Below are 24,681 nucleotides of genomic sequence, written 5' to 3'. Positions count from 1 at the left end.
AATTCACATATCAAACGATATATATCAATAATAAGTACATCTGACATCACTAAAATACAATGAAACCCGGGAGTATTATTCACACGTACCCATCTCACGGTCCATGAAATCTTGTACATCACGGTATTCTTGGCTTGTTAAATCATCCATCTCGTCGGAATCTGGGAAATGCTCAAGCATGTGGATGTTCAAAACATCAAGGTCGTCAAACCATTTATCGCAGATGTAACAAGAAACTTTCGGAGGCGGTGTGTCAGGCAGCGTGATGACATCTGGTTGGTCATACTCTTTAATCGCAGCGACACACTCAAATCGATCCATGAGATCATGTAGGGTCTGATTTTCCTGGTCTGTTAAGTCATCGAGGGTAAGGATGCAGGAATGCGACGAGGTAGGAGGGTTGTCACCGGCAGGACGGAAAGAATCAGGAACAAAGGGGTATGCAACCCCAGACGTCACCTTAGACCCCTCAAGTCCATCCCCTTGGGCTGAAAGGACATTTCTATGGTCGGGTATACAAATAAACGGAAATATAGATTAGAATGGTGGAATGTTATTACATCATACAATTACACCTTAACTAAATATACCATCACTTACTGTACGTACTTGAAAATTATTAACTTATTCGCTATTTCACAGAGTAGCCCGTCTAAAATAACGAAGTTCCTCACACTAACCCCAATCAAACCCCACATCCAATAACCCCTCATGAAATTCTACACACTAAAAACCATACCCATAAATTACTAATAAATTATTAAGTGAATTCTCTAAATATAAGTGTAAAGGGATGGGTATACATTGTTAAGAGTATACTTACAATTTAACTGAGTCCATTTCTTTGGGTTAACACGTGAATTTCGTTAGTCGAGGTAGAAAGTTTGAAGAGTCGTAAATGACTTCTTCCTTTGACCTACCACGTCTTATAAACCATCCGTTTTATCTTAGGTTTCAATTATAATCGAATAAATGCACGTGGGGAGAGGGATTGATTTATTCGCAATATTTGTTGTGTTTCGGAAATAAGATTTACATCTTGCGAAAAACGTTTTCAATCAACTTAACCACACTATTGTTTACTAGACATGATTAGAAGAAGAAGAACATTTCCATTCTTTTTATCTGATGTTTAATCATGCGCGCGGGAAGAGGGTTTGATTTCTTCGCAATATCTGTTTGTTGCGTTTCGGAAATAAGATTAACATCTTCCGATATTTGTGTGCTGTTTAGGGGAAACATATATTTATGTTCAAAAATTCACTATTTCTGTTCAAAGTTTCACTATTTCTTGTCAAAGTTTCACTATTTCTGTTCTATGTTTCACTATTTTTGTTCAATGTTACACTATTTCTGTTCAAAGTTTCACTATTTCTGTTTAAAGTTTCACTATTTCTGTTCAAAGTTTCACTATTTCTGTTCAAAGTTTCACTATTTTTGTTCAATGTTTCACCATTTCTGTTCCATGTTTCACTATTTATGTTCAAAGTTTCACTATTTATGTTTAAAGTTTCACTATTTATGTTCAAAGTTTCCCCCAATTTCTGTTCAATTTCTCCCTTTTTCTGTTCAAACGTCCCCATTTCTGTTCAGACATTTCTGCGTGGGAAGAGGGATTGACATCCTCGCAATATCGGTCTGTTGGAAATAAGATTAACATCTTTCGAAATTTGTGTGGTGTTTAGGGGAAATATTTACTTACGCGTCGAAAGAAATTGTAAAATGTTTTTCTTTTACATCAATACGAAATATCTGTCTTTCTAAACTAATTTGTTCATTCAGCGTTGATGGTAAATATGGAGATAAGATTTAAAATAGGCCTACAAATAATTAAAAATTAGCTTAAAATAATAATTAATTCAATTCTCAGAAACATATATACTAGCAGCAAAGGTACCCGGCGTTGCACGTGAGCCCATAAGTCCGTCGGGGCGATTTAATTACTTTTGCCGAAATTCTACATCGCTTTACTAATTTCTATGGTTTTGAAATCGAATTTCAAAGTTCCATAACTAAAATTCTAATGTGATATAAATGTGTTGAATACCTTATTAGCTAATAATGTATGAATTCCTAGAATATAAACGTCTTACTCCTAACCGGGATACATTAATTTATAATTTTAAATTACTTTAGTATTGTGAGATTTAGAACTCTTGATAAATTCCTAATCCTACTGCAAAAGTTTATATCGAAAACGATTTTTCAAGGTGAAAGATACGTAGTGTAAAATGGATGATTTCAAAGTTCAGACTAAATACAAGAAAATCAATGAAACACCATCTCCTCATTAACATTAATTTATGTTTTGATATTATTGCAGTTTGGTTTCTAATATGTTTATAGGTATTTACGTAATAGAGAACGTTTTCAAGTGACTGAATTTCGATAAAGTTTTGTTCACAAGAAACTAAAAAAGCGGTTGAAAGTGTCATGAAATGTCTATAATTCAATTAAAAGTATCGGCAAAACACTAAAATTGGTTAAAGTTTCGCTAAATGTTTAGTAAACGTTTCGTTATTCGACTTAAATATATCCGATATTGTTAATATATGACTATTATAAAACAGATAATGAAGTTGAATGGCGAAAAAGTGGTCGAAAGTGTTGTTAATCTACTAAAATTCGGATGAAACTGATGTGAAATGAAAGAATTCAATTGAAAGCGAACTAATACGACTAAGAAAGTGGATCAAAGTTTTGTTAAACTACTAAAATGCGGTTCAAATCACATTCAAAGGAACTAAAAAGCAGTTGAACGTTCATGAAATGACAAAAGTACAATTGTAAGTAATGTGTTTAATATTTATATAAATTTTGTAAGAATATAAATACTTCTCGCGGATCTCAACAGTGTGTGAATGTTGATCACACGAATGTTAACAGTAATTGGTTCATTAACGCAACAAATGTGGATGATTACCAAGAAATAAACCCATTTGATTTCAATCGTGATTTAATACTATCATAACCAAAACCTCGGTACATCACGACGTTTCGAGGAGACCATTAGACACGTAATACTAGTCAAAACTCATTGGTGAGCAATTAACAATTGCTAATCTTGTTTGCAATATAAACCAGGGCTTTGAACGCAGAATTTATCCCAGTTTGTTTATTTTATCAGTAAAGATCTTCTCAAGACACACTTTCTTATCAGTTCGATAAATGGAAATTTTATTGATGATAAATTATAAAGTGCAACGCCTAATAATTCCGCATCTCTTTTATCAGTATCATCGTCTTTTCGATCTTACGTTGAAATTTCAAAATATCATTTAACCACTTTGGAACAGAAAAACTCCAATGCAAAAACAGATGGACACGCGTATTTTCAATAGAATATGATTTACCACAGACATTGGATGGAAGTGTCAGGGCTACCAATCTCATGACCGGGGTCATCCATTTTACACTACGTATCTTTCACCTTGAAAAATCGTTTTCGATATAAACTTTTGCAGTAGGATTAGGAATTTATCAAGAGTTCTAAATCTCGCAATACTAAAGTAATTTAAAATTATAAATTAATGTATCCCGGTTAGGAGTAAGACGTTTATATTCTAGGAATTCATACATTATTAGCTAATAAGGTATTCAACACATTTATATCACATTAGAATTTTAGTTATGGAACTTTGAAATTCGATTTCAAAACCATAGAAATTAGTAAAGCGATGTAGAATTTCGGCAAAAGTAATTAAATCGCCCCGACGGACTTATGGGCTCACGTGCAACGCCGGGTACCTTTGCTGCTAGTATATATGTTTCTGAGAATTGAATTAATTATTATTTTAAGCTAATTTTTAATTATTTGTAGGCCTATTTTAAATCTTATCTCCATATTTACCATCAACGCTGAATGAACAAATTAGTTTAGAAAGACAGATATTTCGTATTGATGTAAAAGAAAAACATTTTACAATTTCTTTCGACGCGTAAGTAAATATTTCCCCTAAACACCACACAAATTTCGAAAGATGTTAATCTTATTTCCAACAGACCGATATTGCGAGGATGTCAATCCCTCTTCCCACGCAGAAATGTCTGAACAGAAATGGGGACGTTTGAACAGAAAAAGGGAGAAATTGAACAGAAATTGGGGGAAACTTTGAACATAAATAGTGAAACTTTAAACATAAATAGTGAAACTTTGAACATAAATAGTGAAACATGGAACAGAAATAGTGAAACATTGAACAAAAATAGTGAAACTTTGAACAGAAATAGTGAAACTTTGAACAGAAATAGTGAAACTTTAAACAGAAATAGTGAAACTTTGAACAGAAATAGTGTAACATTGAACAAAAATAGTGAAACATAGAACAGAAATAGTGAAACTTTGACAAGAAATAGTGAAACTTTGAACAGAAATAGTGAATTTTTGAACATAAATATATGTTTCCCCTAAACAGCACACAAATATCGGAAGATGTTAATCTTATTTCCGAAACGCAACAAACAGATATTGCGAAGAAATCAAACCCTCTTCCCGCGCGCATGATTAAACATCAGATAAAAAGAATGGAAATGTTCTTCTTCTTCTAATCATGTCTAGTAAACAATAGTGTGGTTAAGTTGATTGAAAACGTTTTTCGCAAGATGTAAATCTTATTTCCGAAACACAACAAATATTGCGAATAAATCAATCCCTCTCCCCACGTGCATTTATTCGATTATAATTGAAACCTAAGATAAAACGGATGGTTTATAAGACGTGGTAGGTCAAAGGAAGAAGTCATTTACGACTCTTCAAACTTTCTACCTCGACTAACGAAATTCACGTGTTAACCCAAAGAAATGGACTCAGTTAAATTGTAAGTATACTCTTAACAATGTATACCCATCCCTTTACACTTATATTTAGAGAATTCACTTAATAATTTATTAGTAATTTATGGGTATGGTTTTTAGTGTGTAGAATTTCATGAGGGGTTATTGGATGTGGGGTTTGATTGGGGTTAGTGTGAGGAACTTCGTTATTTTAGACGGGCTACTCTGTGAAATAGCGAATAAGTTAATAATTTTCAAGTACGTACAGTAAGTGATGGTATATTTAGTTAAGGTGTAATTGTATGATGTAATAACATTCCACCATTCTAATCTATATTTCCGTTTATTTGTATACCCGACCATAGAAATGTCCTTTCAGCCCAAGGGGATGGACTTGAGGGGTCTAAGGTGACGTCTGGGGTTGCATACCCCTTTGTTCCTGATTCTTTCCGTCCTGCCGGTGACAACCCTCCTACCTCGTCGCATTCCTGCATCCTTACCCTCGATGACTTAACAGACCAGGAAAATCAGACCCTACATGATCTCATGGATCGATTTGAGTGTGTCGCTGCGATTAAAGAGTATGACCAACCAGATGTCATCACGCTGCCTGACACACCGCCTCCGAAAGTTTCTTGTTACATCTGCGATAAATGGTTTGACGACCTTGATGTTTTGAACATCCACATGCTTGAGCATTTCCCAGATTCCGACGAGATGGATGATTTAACAAGCCAAGAATACCGTGATGTACAAGATTTCATGGACCGTGAGATGGGTACGTGTGAATAATACTCCCGGGTTTCATTGTATTTTAGTGATGTCAGATGTACTTATTATTGATATATATCGTTTGATATGTGAATTAATGCTGAAAATTAAATAAATGGCCAAAATTTAAGGTTTTAAAATGGGCTTAAAATATTAATTATATTAAACCTACGTAAAATAATTAGAAACCCATATCATTCAACCATTTTCTTTTTATTCGAGATTCTACAAATATTATTTAGCATTTAACACTATGCTTCGCCTACAAAATGTCGAACTTACAAACGTTTTATTAATTAAAGAAAGTCTGCGAAATACTTATTCGCGAAATTATTATTCGCGCTTTAACATCGTTTAAACTATTAATTTCACAGCATTTTCAAACACGTTTTATTGAAACACTATACTCCCTCGCTTAACCGATCGGGGGTAATCATAGTTAAAGAAAGTCTGCGAAATACTTATTCGCGAAATAATTATTCGCGTCATTGGATCTCATGTGATAATGAACTTCGTGAAACATTAAACTGTGAGTGTTATCACACAGACACTTGGCTAACCTGCAAATCTGCAGGGCCTTGAATATATAATGCGTAGCTAGGTCGTTTTCATCACTATAATTTTTCCTTACGGTTTTGTTAGTTTTGTATACCATAAACATACACATATGAAGAGCTAAGTTCAGAACTCTCAAGTACTGATATGGACAATGAAATTCGTATCCACCGTAATAAAAGGTGCGAAATTTACATTCCCCCTCATTGCGGGGGTGACAACTCCCTAAATGGCAAATATTTGGGTTTGGCATTCCGTACATTTTGTGTGGTGTGAGGTGTACGGGAAATTCGAGGATAGTATCTCCCGCAAATTCTTCCAATTTGAATTGATGGGTCTTCTTATTTATGATACATGGAAACTGTCTAGCATACATGTCAATTAATGACCCTGCGGGTAATTGTACTGTAGAAGTTAGTAATCTGTACATCGCTAAGTGTTTCAAACCAAAATTTATATTAGGGCCATTAACGTATTGCCATATATAACCTTCACCATCGTCTACATTATAGACTTCATTCGGTATGGGGTTTATTAGTAAATCCCCCGTTTCGGGATCTGCAGTCCTTTCGGATTTTCCGTAATCTTTATCCCATCCGATAGCACCAAATTTTTCAATTCGTCTTAAGTTGTTTCGTCTAACGGCGGCTTCTAAAGTAATGGGTGAATTCATTCTACCATCCTCACTACAGCAGATAGGACAGGAAGGCGTGTCCGGCGTATTGTCAGTTTCGGAGAACGCTTTTGATCCGTCCCTGATGGAGAAAAAATTAACCGAATACTCTAATTATAAGTCTGGATACAAATGGACATGCAAGGGTTAACTATATTGTTAAGAACATACTTACAATTTAACTGAGTCCATTTCTAAGTGATGACACGTGGATATCGTTAGCTGGGGTGAAAAGCTTGAAGAGTCGTAAAATGACTTATCTTTTAAACTACCGCGTCTTTTATAGGATCTTATCGCGAGACGATAACCCAAGATATGATGGGTGTATTTTCTCAATCAACGACGTAACGGGAATTTACCGTGACGCTCTGAACCCGGGTATTTACCATGGTATCCTCAAACACGTTGACGAACGACGATATGACACTTAATCTCTAAGCCTAACATATATAATTTCCCCCTCCCACCACGTTGTCGAAAGTTAACGTGACGTAGAAAGCCTCGAGTCGCGTGTAAGACAAGGGTTAGCGAAAAGTTCAATTTTCAACTCCAATATCGGGGATAATATGTATTCGTATTTACACTTTAATTGCATTCTAAACCATTGCAGGTTACGAAATTCATGGTTCACCCTGTCCTCTTGAGGAATCACGTACACCGTCGTATCCGAAAACCGAACACTCTTTTTTCCGTTCATATTCCCCGCCTACTTCGTTAAAAATGTTAAGCCTAACATAGTGTATTCCAATAATATATTTTAGGTCAAACACATTGTATTGTACGTCTCTGTTTTGGCTTACGTTAATGATACGCTATTTGAAGCAGGTGTAGGGATACTATTTAAGATAACGGTTCCAGCGCCGTATTTAAGAAATTCGAGCCAATATACCTAGATATTTTTAGACAGATAAGTGTAACGTATTGATTTGAAAATAAGAAGACGCCATTGAAAACGAAAAATTCCCCACACTTATTTACCCCCATTGGTCGCGTATTTTTCCATACGTATTTCCCCGCCACATTGTCAAAGTCAATAAGGCGCCCACAAATATCTGGCGCCATAATTGAATTCTAGTTTCAGGAGAAGTTGTGGAAATATGGCGCTTAGTCTTAAGCCTAACATATGTTTTCCCTTATCAAAGTCAATAAGGATAAGGCGCGCATTGAATATCTGGCGTCAAAGGGGAGATTGAAGCGACTTCAGTGATAACGGCGTCAACAGCGGCAACGGCGCCAACTTGGTGTCAAGCTTTCCCCTGGTTTTCCACGCCGAAATTGAAAATTTCCACGCCATTCACAAAGTCAACATGGTGTCAAGCTTTCCCCTGGTTTTCCCCGCCAAAAAATCTGGCGTGAGGACGCCATCTTGGTGTCAGGCGCCAATTCGGTGTCAGGCGCCAACTGTACCAACAGTACCATCTGGCGTGAGGACGCCATCTTGGTGTCAGGCGCCAATTCGGTGTCAGTCGCCAACTGTACCAACAGTACCATCTGGCGTGAGGACGCCATCTTGGTGTCAGGCGCCAATTTGGGTGTCAGGTGCCAAGAGGGTGTCAGGCGTCAACGGGGTGTCAGGCGTCAACAGGGTGTCAGGCGTCAACAGGGTGTCAGGTGTCAACAGGGTGTCAGGTGTCAACAGGGTGTCACTGGCGCGAAAGACTCTTTTGTATACTACTGGATTTCTTTCGCCGCGGTACCGCGATTTCCAGACAAATAAATAAGTGTTGGTCTCTTCCAACTTTATTGTTTCGTTTCAGTAACACCAAATTATAATTTTACTCTCTCGAAGTTTCACTGGTCTAGCAATTTACCATACTTATTTTTTTCGTCCGCGGTACTGCGATTCCCAGAGAAATAAGTGTTGGTCTCTTCCAACTTTATCCTTTGAGTAACTCCAAATTATAATTTTACTTTCTCCCAGTTTCACCAATTGGTCTGAAATTTACCATACTTATTTCTTTCGTCAGCGGTACGGCAATTTCCATACAAATAGGTGTTGGTCTCTTCCAACTTTATTAACGTTTCAGTAATGCCAAAATTCATAATTATTTCCAACTTATTCCCAAACTTCTAATATTCGAACACTATATATCGTTTAACAACACGAGTTTTCCAAATATGAAACTGCAGAATTAACTTATTTTCAACATTTTCCAATTAATGTCAAAGAACTGACGTTATTTCATTAATTTTATACGTTATGCTGTCAAATGTTTTACGATCATTTTAAATATACTGTCAATCTTTATTATTTTAAAACTAACATCGAGTTAATTCCCTAATTAATCGATTCGGTCCTTAATTACAAATCCTTTAAAATAAACCTACGTATACGTCAATATCATCACGAGACTCGATCGTCATTAAATTTTTCATTATTATTATTATTTCTTAATTTCTCAATTGGGTCTGAAACATAACATACGCCATCATGATTATGGTTTGTAGAACGGTTCTTACATTGTTTACCTTTATATATATATCAAAACCTTGTTCAAACATCATTATTACGTATTGAAAACTCGCTTACAAATTGTGTAATAAACCGTGCATGCATGCAAACAATTTTTAAATGAACTCGTGTTCTACGGATATCGAGGCCTCAAAAGAATTATTAGAAAACACGTGTATAGATAGATATGTAGATAGGGGTACGTACACGTATATTACAAATTTATTAAACAATGGCGCTCTTATGTGTGTTTGTACGCCATGGCGTGCGCTATCCATTAAAATTCAGTACCCGCTTAGCTTAAAGGCTTTAAATTATATTAAAAAAAAATATAAGGTATTTCGTGGCCACTATAAAATTACCTGCCCGTCCATAAACAATGCTATAAACCTCCTATATAGTTTCCATCATAATTTAAAATACATACGTTTGGGTGGATTGTTTTAATTAAGTGGAAGGCAGGGTAATTGCAATTTTAATGAATTTCCTTGAGTTTCAACTTAATTCCTAATTAAACCGCGAATAAACTTGAAATATCTTTTTAAAAAAGCATTGTTCTTTATTTAAAAAAATTAAATTGCCTAATTTTCTTTCCTAAAACTATTTGGATATTATATTACCGATGATATCGTATTTTATTATAAAATGCTTTTAAAATTATGCAAATTTTACTTTATTTTTTTTTTTGGTTTTCCCAACGTGTGGGATGATACTAAAGGATAGACGTTTTTGGTAAAAAGTACAAGCTGAACTAAATTAGCCCTTAACAAGGTTTCGTCATTTTATTTCAACGCACGCTCCATACTTTACTTATTTAGTGAAGAAGTCTTAGAGCGCACGCGCCATTCTTTCGTATATTAAAATAGCCTATATAAATATAATTGGCCGTCTCTTACTGTTCAAAAAAGACATCTGTGTTGTTCGAAAACTCTTATATAGACGTTTTGAATATTATAAGGTTTTGGAATAATGGAATATCGCTTAGCTTTTTTGAAAAAAAAACTGCAGCTGCTATAAGTAAGAAGACAAATACTTAAACGCGACAGTTTTTGCCGCGATCTCTCTTCAATTTTCGTATAAATTCGTTTAGAATTAAGTAAGTCAACGAACCGTTCGCGAGTGAAACTTTGTTTGAATCTCGACTAGAGAGTTATCCCTATATAGAAAAATGTTTTCTCTCATTCAAACGTCAATCAAATCCCAATTGTAATTGTTGCGCATGGTTGAATTAATTGTTGCGATATTGTACATGGTTTAATTCCCTTAACTTATTTAATTAATCTTTCATTTAAAATGACTATGTCCCTGTCCCGACTTAATGAAGACACCTTAAAGTGAGGATGAAATGATTGAGAATATAATACGCTTCTGGGCATATTTTTTAGCTACGCTTGGTTATGTTATAACCAACCACACTAGGTTATGCGATACTGATATGTATGTGTGTCTGTTTGTTTGTTTGTGAAGCCTCGGTACACGAAAAACAAGCGTGGCTACAGTTGGTTATATTTGAATCGTTGTGATTAGGGGTGATTATGATGAGAGTTAATCGAGGGGTCGGTCATTCATGAAATCCCGTACGCTACCCGTGAAATCCAATTTAAAAAATCCGAAATCAATGCTGATTTCGAAATCAAACAAAAAATCCGAAATCAGCAACGAAATCACAAAATCAGTAAAGAAATCATAAAATCAGTAAAAATAATCACAAAATCAACAAAGAAATCACGAAATCAGAAGCGAAATCACGAAATCAGAAGCGAAATCACAAAATCAGAAGCAAAATCAGTAAATAAATCATGAAATCCATTACAAAATTCACGAAATCCAAAATCAAAAGAAATCACAAAATCCGACGAAATTACGGGGAAAAATCTCAAAATCCGAGGAAATCACGCGAAAAACCTCAAAATCCAACGAAATCAAGGGAGATATCGCAAAATCAGTCGAAATCACGGTAAAAATAGCAAAATCCAACGGAATCACGGAAAAAACTCAAAATTCGATGAAATCCATTGGATTTTATCGAATACTGAAATCAAACAAAATCCGACGAAATCAAACGAAATCCGATGAAATCAAATGAAATCCGATGAAATCCGACTAAATCAAATTGGATTTCGAAATCCCGTACACTTTTTCCTAAACGTCCGACCCCTCGGAGTTAATCCTCCATATATATTGAATAATCAGCTTTGATTTGCTATTTTGGCTACCTTACCTTGCAAAAACAAAGATTTCAATATTTGAAATGAAAATTGCGAAAAACACTATAAGATAAGGCATTTAATCATGAAAAATTTGGCCTATTATGGTCTAATTGACTGTATACAGTATAACAGTGTGATTAGAGAGTGATTATGCCTGTTAATTATTCTTATATATTGAATAAGCAGTTTTGATCTGCCAAGATGTAAATATTTGAAATGCAAATTGCGAAAAACACTAAGATCTTAGCATTTAATCATGAAAATTTGGCCTATTTTGAAGTCTAATTTACTGTACACAGTATAGAGCATGGTATTCGAACGTACCGTTAATCAATTTGTTCAGAAGCAGGTGTACACGATTATACAAGCAATTTAGGTAATTATGCGAAATTACTTAATCTTTAAAAGCTAACATGATTACACGTTACCCGTGTAATCTTAAAAAGAGTGATTAGCCCGGCGCTACTAGTTGCTACTGGTTTTCAAGTCAAACCATTTCTGCAATTACATTCTCATAAAAACCAAAAACCCTAATCAATCTTATAAATATGACTTATGCCTTTCAAAGGATATGACCGAGTATTTTAGACCACGATATTCCGTAGCTTATCTTAAAGGTAACGTTGCAAGTTCCTATAAGGTAACGGTTTTATATAAACGTACAGTCGAAATTTTCTGTAACTTCTATTTTATATCCGAGACATGAGAGATGGGAGGGAGTGGGTTCGACTTGTGGAAGATTTTTTTTGGGAATGGGAATATTTGGTAAAAAACGAAATAAAAGTTCGTCGGCGGTCACGTTTTCACGCCTGCCTTGAGACGGCGCAGTGCTCGGTCTCTTCATGGAGAGCCAGCCAAAAGACTCCGGAGTCAACCACACCAAATATCTCCTACCCAGTACCCAAGAAAGAAAAAATAAAAAAACATAACTCTCAAACACATAGACAGACATACACACTCGGATCTCTCTTTAGGATACAAGCCGGCTAAATCTATGGTGCAGCGGCTCTATAGCTAGCTATCTTGGGTTCTCAAACAGAAATAAACTAATCCAAAGTAACAAGGATGTATTGAATTTTACTTGCAAATGACTAGCTGGCAACATCTCATAAGGGTGGTTCTGATAAGTCTGATAAATAAATTAAGGGAGATTTATGTTTTTTGGGAAATCCATTTTTTAGTCGTAAATGTAACTTCAATCTATCTCCATTTTGTTTACCACAAGGGACACTGTTTTCGAGTTAAGATTGGTCAAAGTATTTTACGGATGACCCCCTTAAATTTAATTAAGAAACTGATTAAGACAATGATTACTAATTTAATTAAGGGGTCACCCCTAAAACACCTAAATCAAATCATAACTCGAAAACAGTGTCCCTTGTGGCAAAATGGAGATAGATAGATAGAAGTTATTACATTTTTGACTCTAAATTTATTGATTTCCCAAAGAACATCCCCCTTAATTTATGGCTGCAGACTTATCAAAAACACCCTGTACATTGGCAGTCTTTAAAACGATTCCTTTCAATTATAACAGATGATCCGTAATCAATGTGTACATAAAATCTTAACGTATATAATTAACCCTTCGATTACTGATTGACGACGGAGTCATTGAAGAAAGAAAAAAATTGGTTTTAATTATGAATACGTCGAGTTAATTCACTTCTGTTTTGAGTCTATTTTGGCGAGTCCTCTCTCTCTCTCCTTATTATGGATGAGATTAGGTTTAGCGCACATACGTGTTGGCCGCTTGCAATATTTTTAACCTTTCATCAACAATGACAAGCCGTTTTGCTGCCTCCCCTGTATTTTCGTAATCCCCCCGTATATACAGTTTGATCTATTGATTTCTCGATTCTCAACTTCTCTTCCGGCTTTTCATTATTAATTTTAAATTCGCACCTTGAATTTATAAAGTTGTATCTATGAATTCTTTTTACGCTAAATTTGACAAGATTTATAAAATTTAAGCTTTGCAAAATTGTAAAGTCATTTTTCTCGAGCAAAACTTGAAAGATCTTACGTGTGTAGGGTTGTTGTTATAAAAAAATCGATACTTAATCGAGTTACTCGATATACAAACGAGTATAAAGAGAGATTTCAGATGGTATAGTAGTACGTCACAACCTCCCAAGTCTTACCGCTGTTCTGGTGACCACCATATTGGGTGGTCTTAGCTTCATTCCTGCTTTAAACCCACCAATATGGCAGCGTAAATTACGTCACGAGGCTCAGCTCCTCCTCCAAATGAAAGCTCTCTATACTATAGCGCCCGTGACTACGAAATCCATAGTATTTTCCCTAACATCTTCAAAATCTCCAAAACTACACACAATCTGTGGTTTGTCCAGAATTTCTGAAAACTCTGTAGTTACTATTACCAGAAGGTTATAATAGAAGAAGCGTGACACTTTGTATCCTCTTAATACTTTAGTTATATAACATGATTCCTTTTTGTTTGCTCTATTGCTCATCAAACTTCAGATGCTCATGGCACCGTGCTAGGGTGAATTCCTTAACTGTTTGGTATTTACTAAATCCCAAGTCAGAAATCAACCAGGCACAAACCTTGATTGTCTTGACGTGTGGATGGGACAAAAATTAACACACAAGCGCATGCATGCGCCTTGGCAAACAGTTAAGCAGCACTAATAGAGGAAGTAATGATGAGGGAACTATTTACATGGCGTATGTGATTCGGTTTGGTATAACCTTGCTATAATATAAATGTTAATTCTGATGTTGGGAAGAATCATGTTACAATTACCCCGCCCACTTTGTGGTAGTTACACTTCTATCGAAGAGAAGTATTACATAATTCTGCTCTTACGATCGAGTTTACGTCATGTTAAAACACGATGTCTCCCAAAAAAGGCAAATGTAATTTCTTCATTTTAAAAAAAGAACTTGAAAGGGATCTAGCCTAACTCACTTTCTAGTTTTCATTCATGTCTGTCGCTATCAAAACATAATACCGATATTTCTTCGGGGCATTAGTTTGAAAAAGTACGAAGCGACTTTGCCAGTGTACCATGCAATATCGACTGTTTTGCCCGCAAAAAATATAAAACTATGCATGCGAAGATACAAAGTTATATACCTAGCAAGCTAGCTATATAGATAAGAAGTCGATATTGGGTTGACGTTAGCAATGTACAAGTTTTTCTTAAACCCTGGGTGTTCTTTAACTGGAAGGGCTCAGCTATGCAGAAAAGAAATAAGAAAAAACTTAAGTAAAATGATTAAAGAAATGTGTCACGTATCCAATTTATATTCGCGCAGATATTATTAAAGAAATACTTAAAAGTATCGTAAGATCGCTTTTAAAGTTGAAAAAAAATATAAATATGCTTTCAAAGCATGACCAATTCCTTACAGTGTTTCGATATTATTTTATTTCAATGGTGATTTCACGGGCAGGGCCGGAAATAAGCACGGGACAGGACACTGGACATTGTCCAATAAAATTTTAAAATATCTCATAATTTTTTCAAAAACTAAGGGGTCACTAGACAGTTTGACCAATAGATAGTGTTCACACATGGAGGATTCATACCATTTACACCAGGGGCGCGCTACATGGAGGACAAAAACTGGTCTGCTTTTGTCCTCCAGGTAGCTTGGCCTCCTGGTGTGAATGGTATGAATCCTCCATGTGTGAAAACTATCAATTTTCCCAAGTCTTGATAGCTTGACTATGGAGATGCGACACTATTTTTGCACACTCCAGTCAGTGGACAATGTCCTATAAATTTTTCAGCCAAACAGGAGGTCACTGAACACATGTCCTATAAGAATGTTTTTCTTATTTCAGGCCCTGTAATCACGTGGTGCATTATACAGGGTGTTTCTGATAATTAAGGGGGATGTTCATCGGGAAAAACTACCCCAACAATCGGGTAAACATAATTCAAATTTGAGAAGAAAATCATAAGTAAATATGATATCATAAGTATCTCTCTATCATTGTGAGGAATATTTCCAGTGCTACTCGTTACAGTGACATTTTAGTATCCCTTGTTTGAATATGTACGCGCGCGCCGACGCTGCCAGCCACTGCCACTAGAAATCGAAAATGTATGATCGTGAAGTAGATCGATTACCGGGCTGACTCCAAAATGTCAAAAAGAGCCGCGGTTGAAAAATGGACTCGCGCGTTTAATAATGAGCGCGCGTGTCCCGAATTACCTGCCTCTTTTTTGGCTTGTACCGGTACCGCCGCCATCCTTTACCTTTTATATACTAACAACAAAATACCTACTAATAATAAAGCCATGCCTCCCGGCAACCTTTAACTATAGCTGGACATTTGTATTATGATCAAGGATTCATTAACATTACTAAGAATATGGTCGCATTACTTATAAGAAATTGTACCATACCTTCGGGTATGTGCTTTGTAGGAAAAATTCGACCGCTTATGTTTGTTGTAACAGTCAGGCTTCGAAATAAGACAAGTCTACCAGTTTATTAATTCCGTTGGGACCACTTTATTACTGGACCAAATAACTACTTTAATAATTTTAACTTAAATACATAGAGTAAGGGACACTTACTGGTCCTTGGGCTATAGTTTAATTACTCAAAACACCACATGGGCCCATATTCTAGAGGACTTTAGGGCTTCGAAATAGGACAAGTCTACCAAGTCAAAAACCAGTATATTAATTCCGTTGGGCCACTTTATTACTGGTCCTTGGGATATAGTTTAATTACTCAAGACACCATGGGTCCATATTCTAGAGGACTTTCGGGCTTCGAAATAGGACAAGTCTACCAAGTCAAAAACCAGTATATTAATTCCGTTGGGCCACTTTATTACTGGTCCCTGGGATATAGTTTAATTACTCAAGACACCATAGGTCCTTATTCTAGAGGACTTGCAAATTTGTAACAACAAAAAAATAGTTCAATTACTAAATATTAAATATGAAACATGACCAGATTGAGGAGCTGAGATGCAGCTAGGGTTTAGAAACTTATAAGTCTCTACATATTCTTAGGATAACGTGTATGAATTCTTGGTTTTATTAACTTCTTATATTCAACAAAGTATGTCTGTAAAGAACTAGGTATACTTCTTTTCAAGTTTAGTATATAGTGACAGAGCAATTAATCTTAAACTTCAAAACTTTAGTTTGCGTCTCGTGTCGGTAAAGATTATAGTATACAAGTAGTTTGACAGAATATGCTTGGTTGAACTCTATAATCAAGTTCAATTGTATAAAGGTGTGTGTAACAGACCAGCTCTGCTCGAGGAAAATCTGGTTTTGTAACAGTCGCGGACTCGCGGTCTACTTATATAACTCCGTTGACAACATTTCAAACGTTGAATTGTGCCTATTTCTAAAGTTCTACAACTGAATTTTGAAAGTAATTATTATATAGTTTTAAAGAATTCATGATACAGGATTGTAAACTTTGCTATAGTGACTAGTCTATAGTGATACTTCTCCTATAACGTGTTGGTGTTCAGGTCCATTCAGACTATCTTACGTTCATGTCGGTGAAGTCGCTTTGCACCCTGAATTAGACACGTGACAACTAAGCAAAAGATTCGATTGGGTGTCGAGATAGTGCACCCCTTCGTTAGCGCCTTTTCTTAGAGATAGCAGACTCGATCACGCCTACTGACGCATGATCGAGTGAGCTACGCATTAGCAGACGATATAAAAGAAGTTTTAGAATTCGTGGCGCGGTATTTTTCAAATCATTTTGTATGTTCGGCTATTTTAGTATTCAAAAGGTCTTGGTTCAGAAATCGCCATATATGCGACTTGCTTTGAGTCGTCTGCTTTTACGTCTGAACAGTGAAATGAAGGTACAGACTACAGACGCGACTGAAATGAAATTAACGAGGAGACCCACGGTAACGTAATATTTTACTTTTGTCTCAATGGGCCTTTACTCAAGTACAATTTGTACAAGTCTAGGCGCTATTGGCGACTGCCCGCTAAGGTTTTTAACTTGAATACGTATAAGATCTTTCAAATTTGGCGCGAGAAAAAAATGGCACGTGGTTCTTAATTCGATTTTAATTTTCAAATTATTCTAGGCTAATAATAAGTAGGCCATAAGTTGTTTAAATTTCGATTGAACGGAAAAAAACTGAAATTCGGAACATCAAAGGGTAGCCGCGCTACACAGCAGCCTACACGTTTTTGCGGTCAATTTCTCAACCTATCTGTATTAAGTTGTCTCCTGATACCCAAAAATGAATATTACATAAGCATCTATCTATCTATCTATCTGAACGGTAAATTTTTACGTCGAGAGACAACTGCCAGAATGATGGAGTACACTCATAAATTAAATTAAATACAATTTATTTAATTTTACAGTGAGCTTGTTTAGTAGTTAGAGAGTTGTTTGAACTCGTTTCGTATAAGCGTACTAAATTGAATAATTTAAGGGGAGTGGCTGTATAAGTAGAATTTCGAGGCAATGTTTAGGATATGGCTTATTATATCTTGATTAGTAATGGTTATTTTTTATTTTTCGGCGGATGTTGCTGCATGCATTCGAAGTTTCCGGTATTGTTTCGATTTGTGTCCAAGTTCTAGAAATACTTTTAAGAGATTTCAACTTCCGGAACGTTATTGCGAAAGTATTATAAAAAGCAACACTTAACCGCCGATTATCGTGAAAATATTTTTAGAAATGGATTTAAAGAAATGGAAAATTTAAATTTTATTGCATTTTTATTTACTCTTTTTTGTAAAGACCGTGGAATTCTTTTGGTCATATGGGGATTGCCCCGAAGAGCCCAATAACGTCGTCTGCTTATCATTCCGCGGCCTCTTCAAAAGGCACTCGAGAATCTTATTTCGCGGAGTTGATATCCTTTTTTTTTGTCACAAGAAAGTTTACTTTTCGCATAGAATATCTTATAGTTACTTATTTCACAATAAGAAGTATTTAGGCGGAGATGTCTTTTTGAATTTATCGTTTATTTAGAACAAGTCCGTAAATGCTCTGCAAAACGTGACCAAAATAAAGCACGTCTACAGGCCTTGGCTTAAATTAAATGGCTGGGGCTCAGGGCCTTTATAGAAAAAGCCTGTTAAGGGTCCGCAAAACATGACCAAAATAAGGCCCTTCTGCAGTCCCTCGGTTAAATTAAATGGATAATGCTCGGGGCCTTTTAAATTTATCGTTAATAGAACAAGCCCGTAAATGTTTTACAAAACATCGACCAAAATAAGGCCCTTCTACAGGCCTTGGCTTAAAATTAAAGGCTGATAATCAGGGCCCGATATTTAAGGGTTTTTATTTTGAGGTCCCATGCAATGACGTGTATTATTGTCCAGGGCCTTCAACTAGTTAACTCCCCGCTCAATGGCTTCGAGTTTACTAAAGCATAGGTGCATGGAGACCACAATGGTCTATTACACGCTTTTGAGAAATATTAACGCTCCAAGGAGCCTATGTTTAAATCCCCAAAATCCACACGATTCTTTGGACCCAAGACGCCTGTTAGGTCAATTAATACTTATATCTCGCTGTTGTATTATACTGAATTGGTAACGCGTAAGTTAGCGCCTATACTTAATCATCATCATAGATGTCTATTCCGAAATCGGCATCGACTTCGAAAAAAAAAAAAACTAATATGGAGGAGACGACGCGTCGAGAAAAATCTCTCTTGGAAAAATAATAAAAAAATAAAAAAGCGATAACCTTCCGCGCCATGGCGGCTAGGAAGAAACGTCCTAGCGATTTAGTAGCAGGCAGCATCAGCTAGGCAAACGCGAAAGCGAGCGAGGTGCTCTCGCTCCTGCGCTACAGCGTAGTTCTACAAGAACCGAGGGCCGAGATGCCGCCGCAGCAGGCACGACATTTTCATCTGCATACGACTCAGTACCTCCCCCAAACTAAGTTCCTAGCGATTCACCGCTTATCTCTAGCGATTCGTGGTTTTTTGTGACGTAATCTAAACATTGTAGACTATACAGTCATAAACCGACTTAACCCCCAAATGTCAGGGGTTAAACGGTAATCGATGGAGAAGGTAGACCATTTCTCCCGTAGCGTTTCGCCACTATCGGGGAAACCTACCCGCTCTTGGCTTAATTGGCTAAAAATGCCACTTACCTTTAAGTTACGTTCCAGCGACGTGGACCCCTTTTAGGAGACCATTTGGCCCATCCCCTCCCCAAGTTTCAACTCCTTGACCTTAAGGGTTTAGGAGTTATGAACCCAAAACCCTTTGGACAGCGAGCCGAGTCCCAACGCCGCGAACGCGCGCCACGTCGTGCATTTTACGACAGGCAACGAAACAGCGCCAGGCTAGCTGAAAAGCCCTATTCGCCGGCCTAATTTAACCCCTGGATTAAACGCGCTCTGAGGTGACCCCTGGGTAGTTAGGGCCTGGACGACGGTGGGTGCTTAATCAGGGAGACTTTGAGCACCCGGAGTAAAGGTTGTAGGGTCCCTAAAGGCGCCGTCTTGGACGAAAGAGAGCTTATTTTTGAGGTGCCGCGGCGTTGGAATTCTCTCTCTCTTGCAGCTCCGAAGCCCGCCATGTTGTCTTTTCTCTAATGGAAGAACGCCCGTTGCTCGACCTACCCTCGCGAAAAATCGGGCCTGGTGCAAAACCAGAGACCCCTTGACCCCGTCCACGATCACAGACAGATAGAGGGGGTTTCAAAGATTCAAACTCACCTTGAGTTGACCTCCAGGCACCAAAATTAAAGGTGTGACGAGCAAAATCTGGAAGCCCTTTTTCAAATTTCTCGACTGGAAACAGGCCTTGGCCCTTGGTTGGATCGGCGGCGCTCTCTCGCTTTTCCTGTAGCTTTGGCTTGGCTGCTGCCGAGTTCGATGGGGATCCGTCTCTCTCACCGTTGCTAGCCGTATATCGCCGCTTGGATAACCGTGGTTGTGGATCGCCTCCGAGCTCTCTCTCTCTCTAGAGTTGCTCCCCCCTTTTCCAGAGCCCTGCAAGCTAGCGTTCTACGGGGGGAACGGCACAGCACTCGGGGAGGTCGTCGCGCGTCGGCTTCTCTCCTGCACGCCCAATGGTTAGATACGATCACGTGCTTAGTTACCCGGATCGCTTTTGCGAGGAGGGAGCTAGCAAATGGGCGCCCAGCGAGCAATGGCGGATTCTCAGTTTAGTTTTTCGGCCGCCAAGTTTTCCCTCTCTCTCTATCTCAATATAAAACTTTTTACGGGATATGGCTTGGCGTCCTCTTTGGGGTCCCGTGCAGGAAATTCCATCACGGGACTCACGTGATGTGGCGTGGGGTTCCTATAGGTGCCATAGGGGGAGCAGGCCCGGGGTACAGACTCTGCAGTAGAGTAGAGCTCCACATTTTTCCACAAGAACTCTCGGCAACCAAGTAGCCATTGTTTCGATTCTAAGAAATATTTCATACCTCTGGGGTCTGTCTGTTAGTGCCTACACTACACAGATAATTAGGCAAATATCGCTGGATGTCAAATACTATACCCAACGTTATTATGTTTCGCGTGAAGCAGGACCAACGAAACCAAAATTAATATTCCCCAGACAGAGGAAACCCCAACGTACGCCTTCGTGACTTGTCCGGAGTACTTCGGAGTAATATTTAAGGGGAAGCCATTTTTGCTCTCTATTTCTTTCATTGTTTTTCAACTTTTATTTGTCATCGGAAGGACAAAACATACATAAGAAACGTCAGAACGATATTTTATTTCTAGACAATTATTTCGGGCCCCAATTTGAAGTTCTATAACATTTTTCTGATGTTGCTAAGCGTTTAAAACCGTCGTAACGGGTATTCAGTCACGTGTAGACATTTTTCAGCCAATTACGTCTCAACGTTTTCTGATTTTTGGCGCGTTTTAAGTTAAGTTGGCGCTACAGCGCGAGCAGCTCGCGTCGTGATGCGCGTGATCGAGTAGGCTATAGTTGGCCACATCGTAACATATACCTCCGTAATTCGGCAACCGGCATGCAGAAATGGTCTTTAAATTTTTTTCGTGTTAAATTATCCATTTTTAACCAGACAACTAGATTTTTGTGGAACTCTTTTGCGCACGACGCCCTGCCTTCGCCTGTACTAAATTGCTTTGCGTCCGACGTTTATGAATTCCACCTTTAAATACAGCGTTATGAAAGATCCTGTACTCGACCAAGGCTTAGGAAACGTAATCTTCATTGGTGAGCCATTATTTCGTTTTATTTTACGCAGACTCGTGAAACGATTCAAATGAATCGTTGATAAATTAGAACAATTAGATTTGTCTGTGATTTCGCTATATGAAAACTATAAACTTAAGCCTTTGCCCTTTTGTCAAACATTTTACATGTTTGAGTCACGAGTGGCAGGGGTATTTCTTTTATTGTTATTATCTGAAACACAGTACGATTCGAATATTTTATTTATCCTTGATTTGAAGGAGGTATAAGAGTGTACAACGTCATTAGCGAAGTATCGTTTATCATGTGATTAGGCTTAACGCTCTGTACAGCGCCGGGGGTTTTAATCTTATCGCGTTTAGCAAATAACTTCCCGTATTTCCACTCTCTCTCTTTTGTTTGTAGCCTAGTATTTGTATACGGTCAAATGTACATCATTACGATGAGTTATTGGCCCCTCGAAAATTGTGGCCGTCTAAAACGTTATGAAATAAGTAAATAAATAAATAAATAGCAAAAAACGAAAGATTAAGGTCAGTTAATGCCTTGAAAAATGGATTGATTCGCGAAACTCGAAATGTTATAGCGGAATTGCATAGTTTATACTTGAAGCAATAGAAAAACAACTTAATATAGCCAACTCCTTAAAAGTAAACAAATATTTGACAGTATGGGAATGATTACTGAAGTAACTAGGTCTTTGTGTGACGTTGATTTCTACGTCATAGTTTTCCATCGACATTTAACTTCACTAATCGCATCTTTCAACGCCGATAGTTTTGCTTCAAAACCGTTGAATTTTGGTGCAAATATTTGGGGGAAAATTGCGTTTATTTTATGATAGGAGGGATTTGTTTTACAAGTATTTGATGCTCGCTAAGAAAGCTTTTTAATGCAAGTCTATCCATATTGGGGAATGCCGACCAGATTAAGATAATGAAACTCACGACGATGTAAATTTCTTCCACCTTTCTTAAGGTCTGTCATAAGTTAAGGGTTTGTTCTTTGAACGATTTCGAGTCTAAAATGTAACATCTATGACATCTTGGTGTTCGGTCCACTGTTTTCAAGTTATGTTTGGAGTATTTTACGGATGACCCAAGAAACTGAAACACGATTATAATTTCATTAAGGGGCCATCCCTAAAATACTCTAATCATAACTTGTAAACGGTGACCCTTAGGGTAAAATACCATAGAACATTTTCCACTCAAAAACGTCCAAAGAACACCCCCCTCTCTCCTAATTTCTGACAGACCTTTCAAAAAACCCTGTCTTTCTACGTAATAACTTCATATTTAATACACCATATCATTAGCTAGCTACACGAGAGGATTATGTTTTATCCTTACAACTATAAAATTTTAATGAAACGTATACTGACAGATACTGTCAGTGTCAGTATCCCTTGAGGAAACGTTTCTTGTTTGAACATAGATAAATGGAAATGTCTTATAGTTTTCCGCGTTTGTCTGTAACATTTAGGCCATTGAGGCAACGTTAGCCAATTCATTTTTTTCTTTTTAAATATTAATAAAGTAAAGAAAAAATCTCTCTAGAAAACCGTAGAAGTCGCGGCCTACATAAGAGAGCGCGCAGACCAGAGCCGGTACAAGCATAGCTTGCGTAATTTCTTTTTTTTTTATTTCCTACGTAACTTTTTCTCCCTTTGCATATAGAAAGCCAGTTTTTTTCTTTCTTTTTTGTGGTTAGTTTAAAGTGTCAATGACATGTAATTGATATTACCCCACGATGACCGAGAGACTTCGGCCGGACCTGCACGGTGTACAGGAAAATAGATGTACTTCGTTTGTTGCGCTTATAAATTTATATATTTATCATTGGCCTGAGAAACATAAGCTCTATTTTATTTTGATAAAAACAAGTTTTCAATTAGATCTGGATATATTTATCAATATTTGTAAATCATGTTGGTCGAAAGGCTATTAGATACAATGGGAACTTCCCCATTCGTTATAATCGCCTTTAGACCAAACCGTGTAAGCTCGATGTTGAATTTCACCAACTTTCACAACCTCGAGAACTAATTTCACCAACTGACATAACTTTGTCAACTAATTTCACCAACTGTCACAACCTCGACAACTAATTTCATCAACTGTTATAACCTCGACAACTAATTTCACCAACTACCATAACTTCGCCAACTAATTTGAATATAGCTACAGTATACTCCTGAGTATTTTAAGCTATGCTTTATTTGAAAACAAAGTTAGTAACTTTAATTTCAATATTTGGCCTTCACTCGGCAAATGGTTTGTTACATCGTGAAAAAATGTATTCACTAGGGCCTAATACAAAGCCACACATAGGTTATATTTTATTTTGATAAAAACAAGTTTTAAATTCGAAATATTAATATTTGTATAAGGAGTACTGAAAAAAAGCGTTCGTATAGTTGCTTTATCGACGTTTGCTCCTCAAATAGTTTGATATACGTGAAAATAATGACGCCGCGGGTAACAGCCATATAAACTCCAGGAAATTTATACGAAAATTTCTATTTAAAACCCGGAAATATCAGTGAAATTTCTTTCCTTTTTTTGGTTTTGAAAATTCACTTGGAACTGTTATAGTTTGATTGAAATGCTTGAAATATGGAATTTAATGAAGAATATCAATATGCTGGTGCAATTCCAAGTTTAAATTCCCTTTCGTCAAAATATTTTTACATTCAATTGCTTACGTGTTTGTTCATCATTTTAAAAATTCGATTTGAACAATTCAGAAAAAAATGCAATAATTTGTTTATATTCATGACATATTTGCGTTCTGACCTGTGATATCTCCAAAAATCTTTGACCACTTCTATAATTCTTATCAATTAAAAACAAATAATTATCGAAGTCAGCCCTTAGAAACAATAGAGATATATTTGACTCGATCCTTAATTACAACGTTTCAACAAATTTATAAGCATGAATTTAAGTGATAGTTAAATAATATTGAAAGGCAATTAAGCAACATTAATTCATAATACTTTAAACCTTCTCAGCCTCACGGAAAATCATGTCGTGGACACTTGAACGTTTTTTTAAAGTTATAACAATCCCTCGAAGCGATTCGGTTTCCCTCCTTCATATTCTCGAATGAATTA

The 24,681-nt window shown here is 36.8% G+C and overlaps 3 protein-coding genes across 4 annotated transcripts in view; 1 reads left to right on the top strand and 2 right to left on the bottom strand.

Moving 5' to 3' along the window:
- The window catches only part of LOC149702621 (uncharacterized), a 133,045-nt gene extending 112,386 nt beyond the window's left edge, over window positions 1–20,659 (bottom strand). The window contains exons 1-2 of the mRNA XM_089867136.1: window positions 20,612–20,659; window positions 20,102–20,348 (exon numbers count right to left, since the gene is read on the bottom strand). Of these exons, the coding sequence (XP_089723262.1) occupies window positions 20,102–20,348; window positions 20,612–20,659 (295 nt within the window). The remainder of the gene's footprint in view (window positions 1–20,101; window positions 20,349–20,611) is intronic.
- The window catches only part of LOC149702613 (bone morphogenetic protein 8B-like), a 265,732-nt gene that overhangs the window by 110,274 nt on the left and 130,777 nt on the right, over window positions 1–24,681 (top strand). The window lies entirely within an intron of this gene.
- On the bottom strand, window positions 5,739–8,357 carry LOC149702622 (uncharacterized). 2 transcript variants are annotated; one of them, XM_089866474.1, is made up of 2 exons: window positions 6,948–8,357; window positions 5,739–6,854 (listed from the first exon to the last, which is right to left on the bottom strand). In XM_089866474.1, exons 1-2 carry the CDS (start codon window positions 6,962–6,964, stop codon window positions 5,984–5,986), a joined length of 888 nt encoding a protein of 295 aa, XP_089722600.1. In that variant the 5' UTR covers window positions 6,965–8,357; the 3' UTR covers window positions 5,739–5,983. The 2 variants fall into 2 exon arrangements, with proteins under 2 accessions (XP_089722600.1, XP_089722601.1); XM_089866475.1 differs by having other exon boundaries at window positions 6,944–8,354.

The sequence above is a fragment of the Phalangium opilio genome, unplaced genomic scaffold (genome assembly GCF_054372755.1).
Source record: "Phalangium opilio isolate 3A_F unplaced genomic scaffold, DU_Popi_V2 ptg000017l_1, whole genome shotgun sequence".
Lineage (NCBI taxonomy): Eukaryota > Metazoa > Arthropoda > Arachnida > Opiliones > Phalangiidae > Phalangium > Phalangium opilio.
Note: the sequence above shows the minus strand (reverse complement) of the source record. Positions and strands in the feature narration are given on the sequence as shown.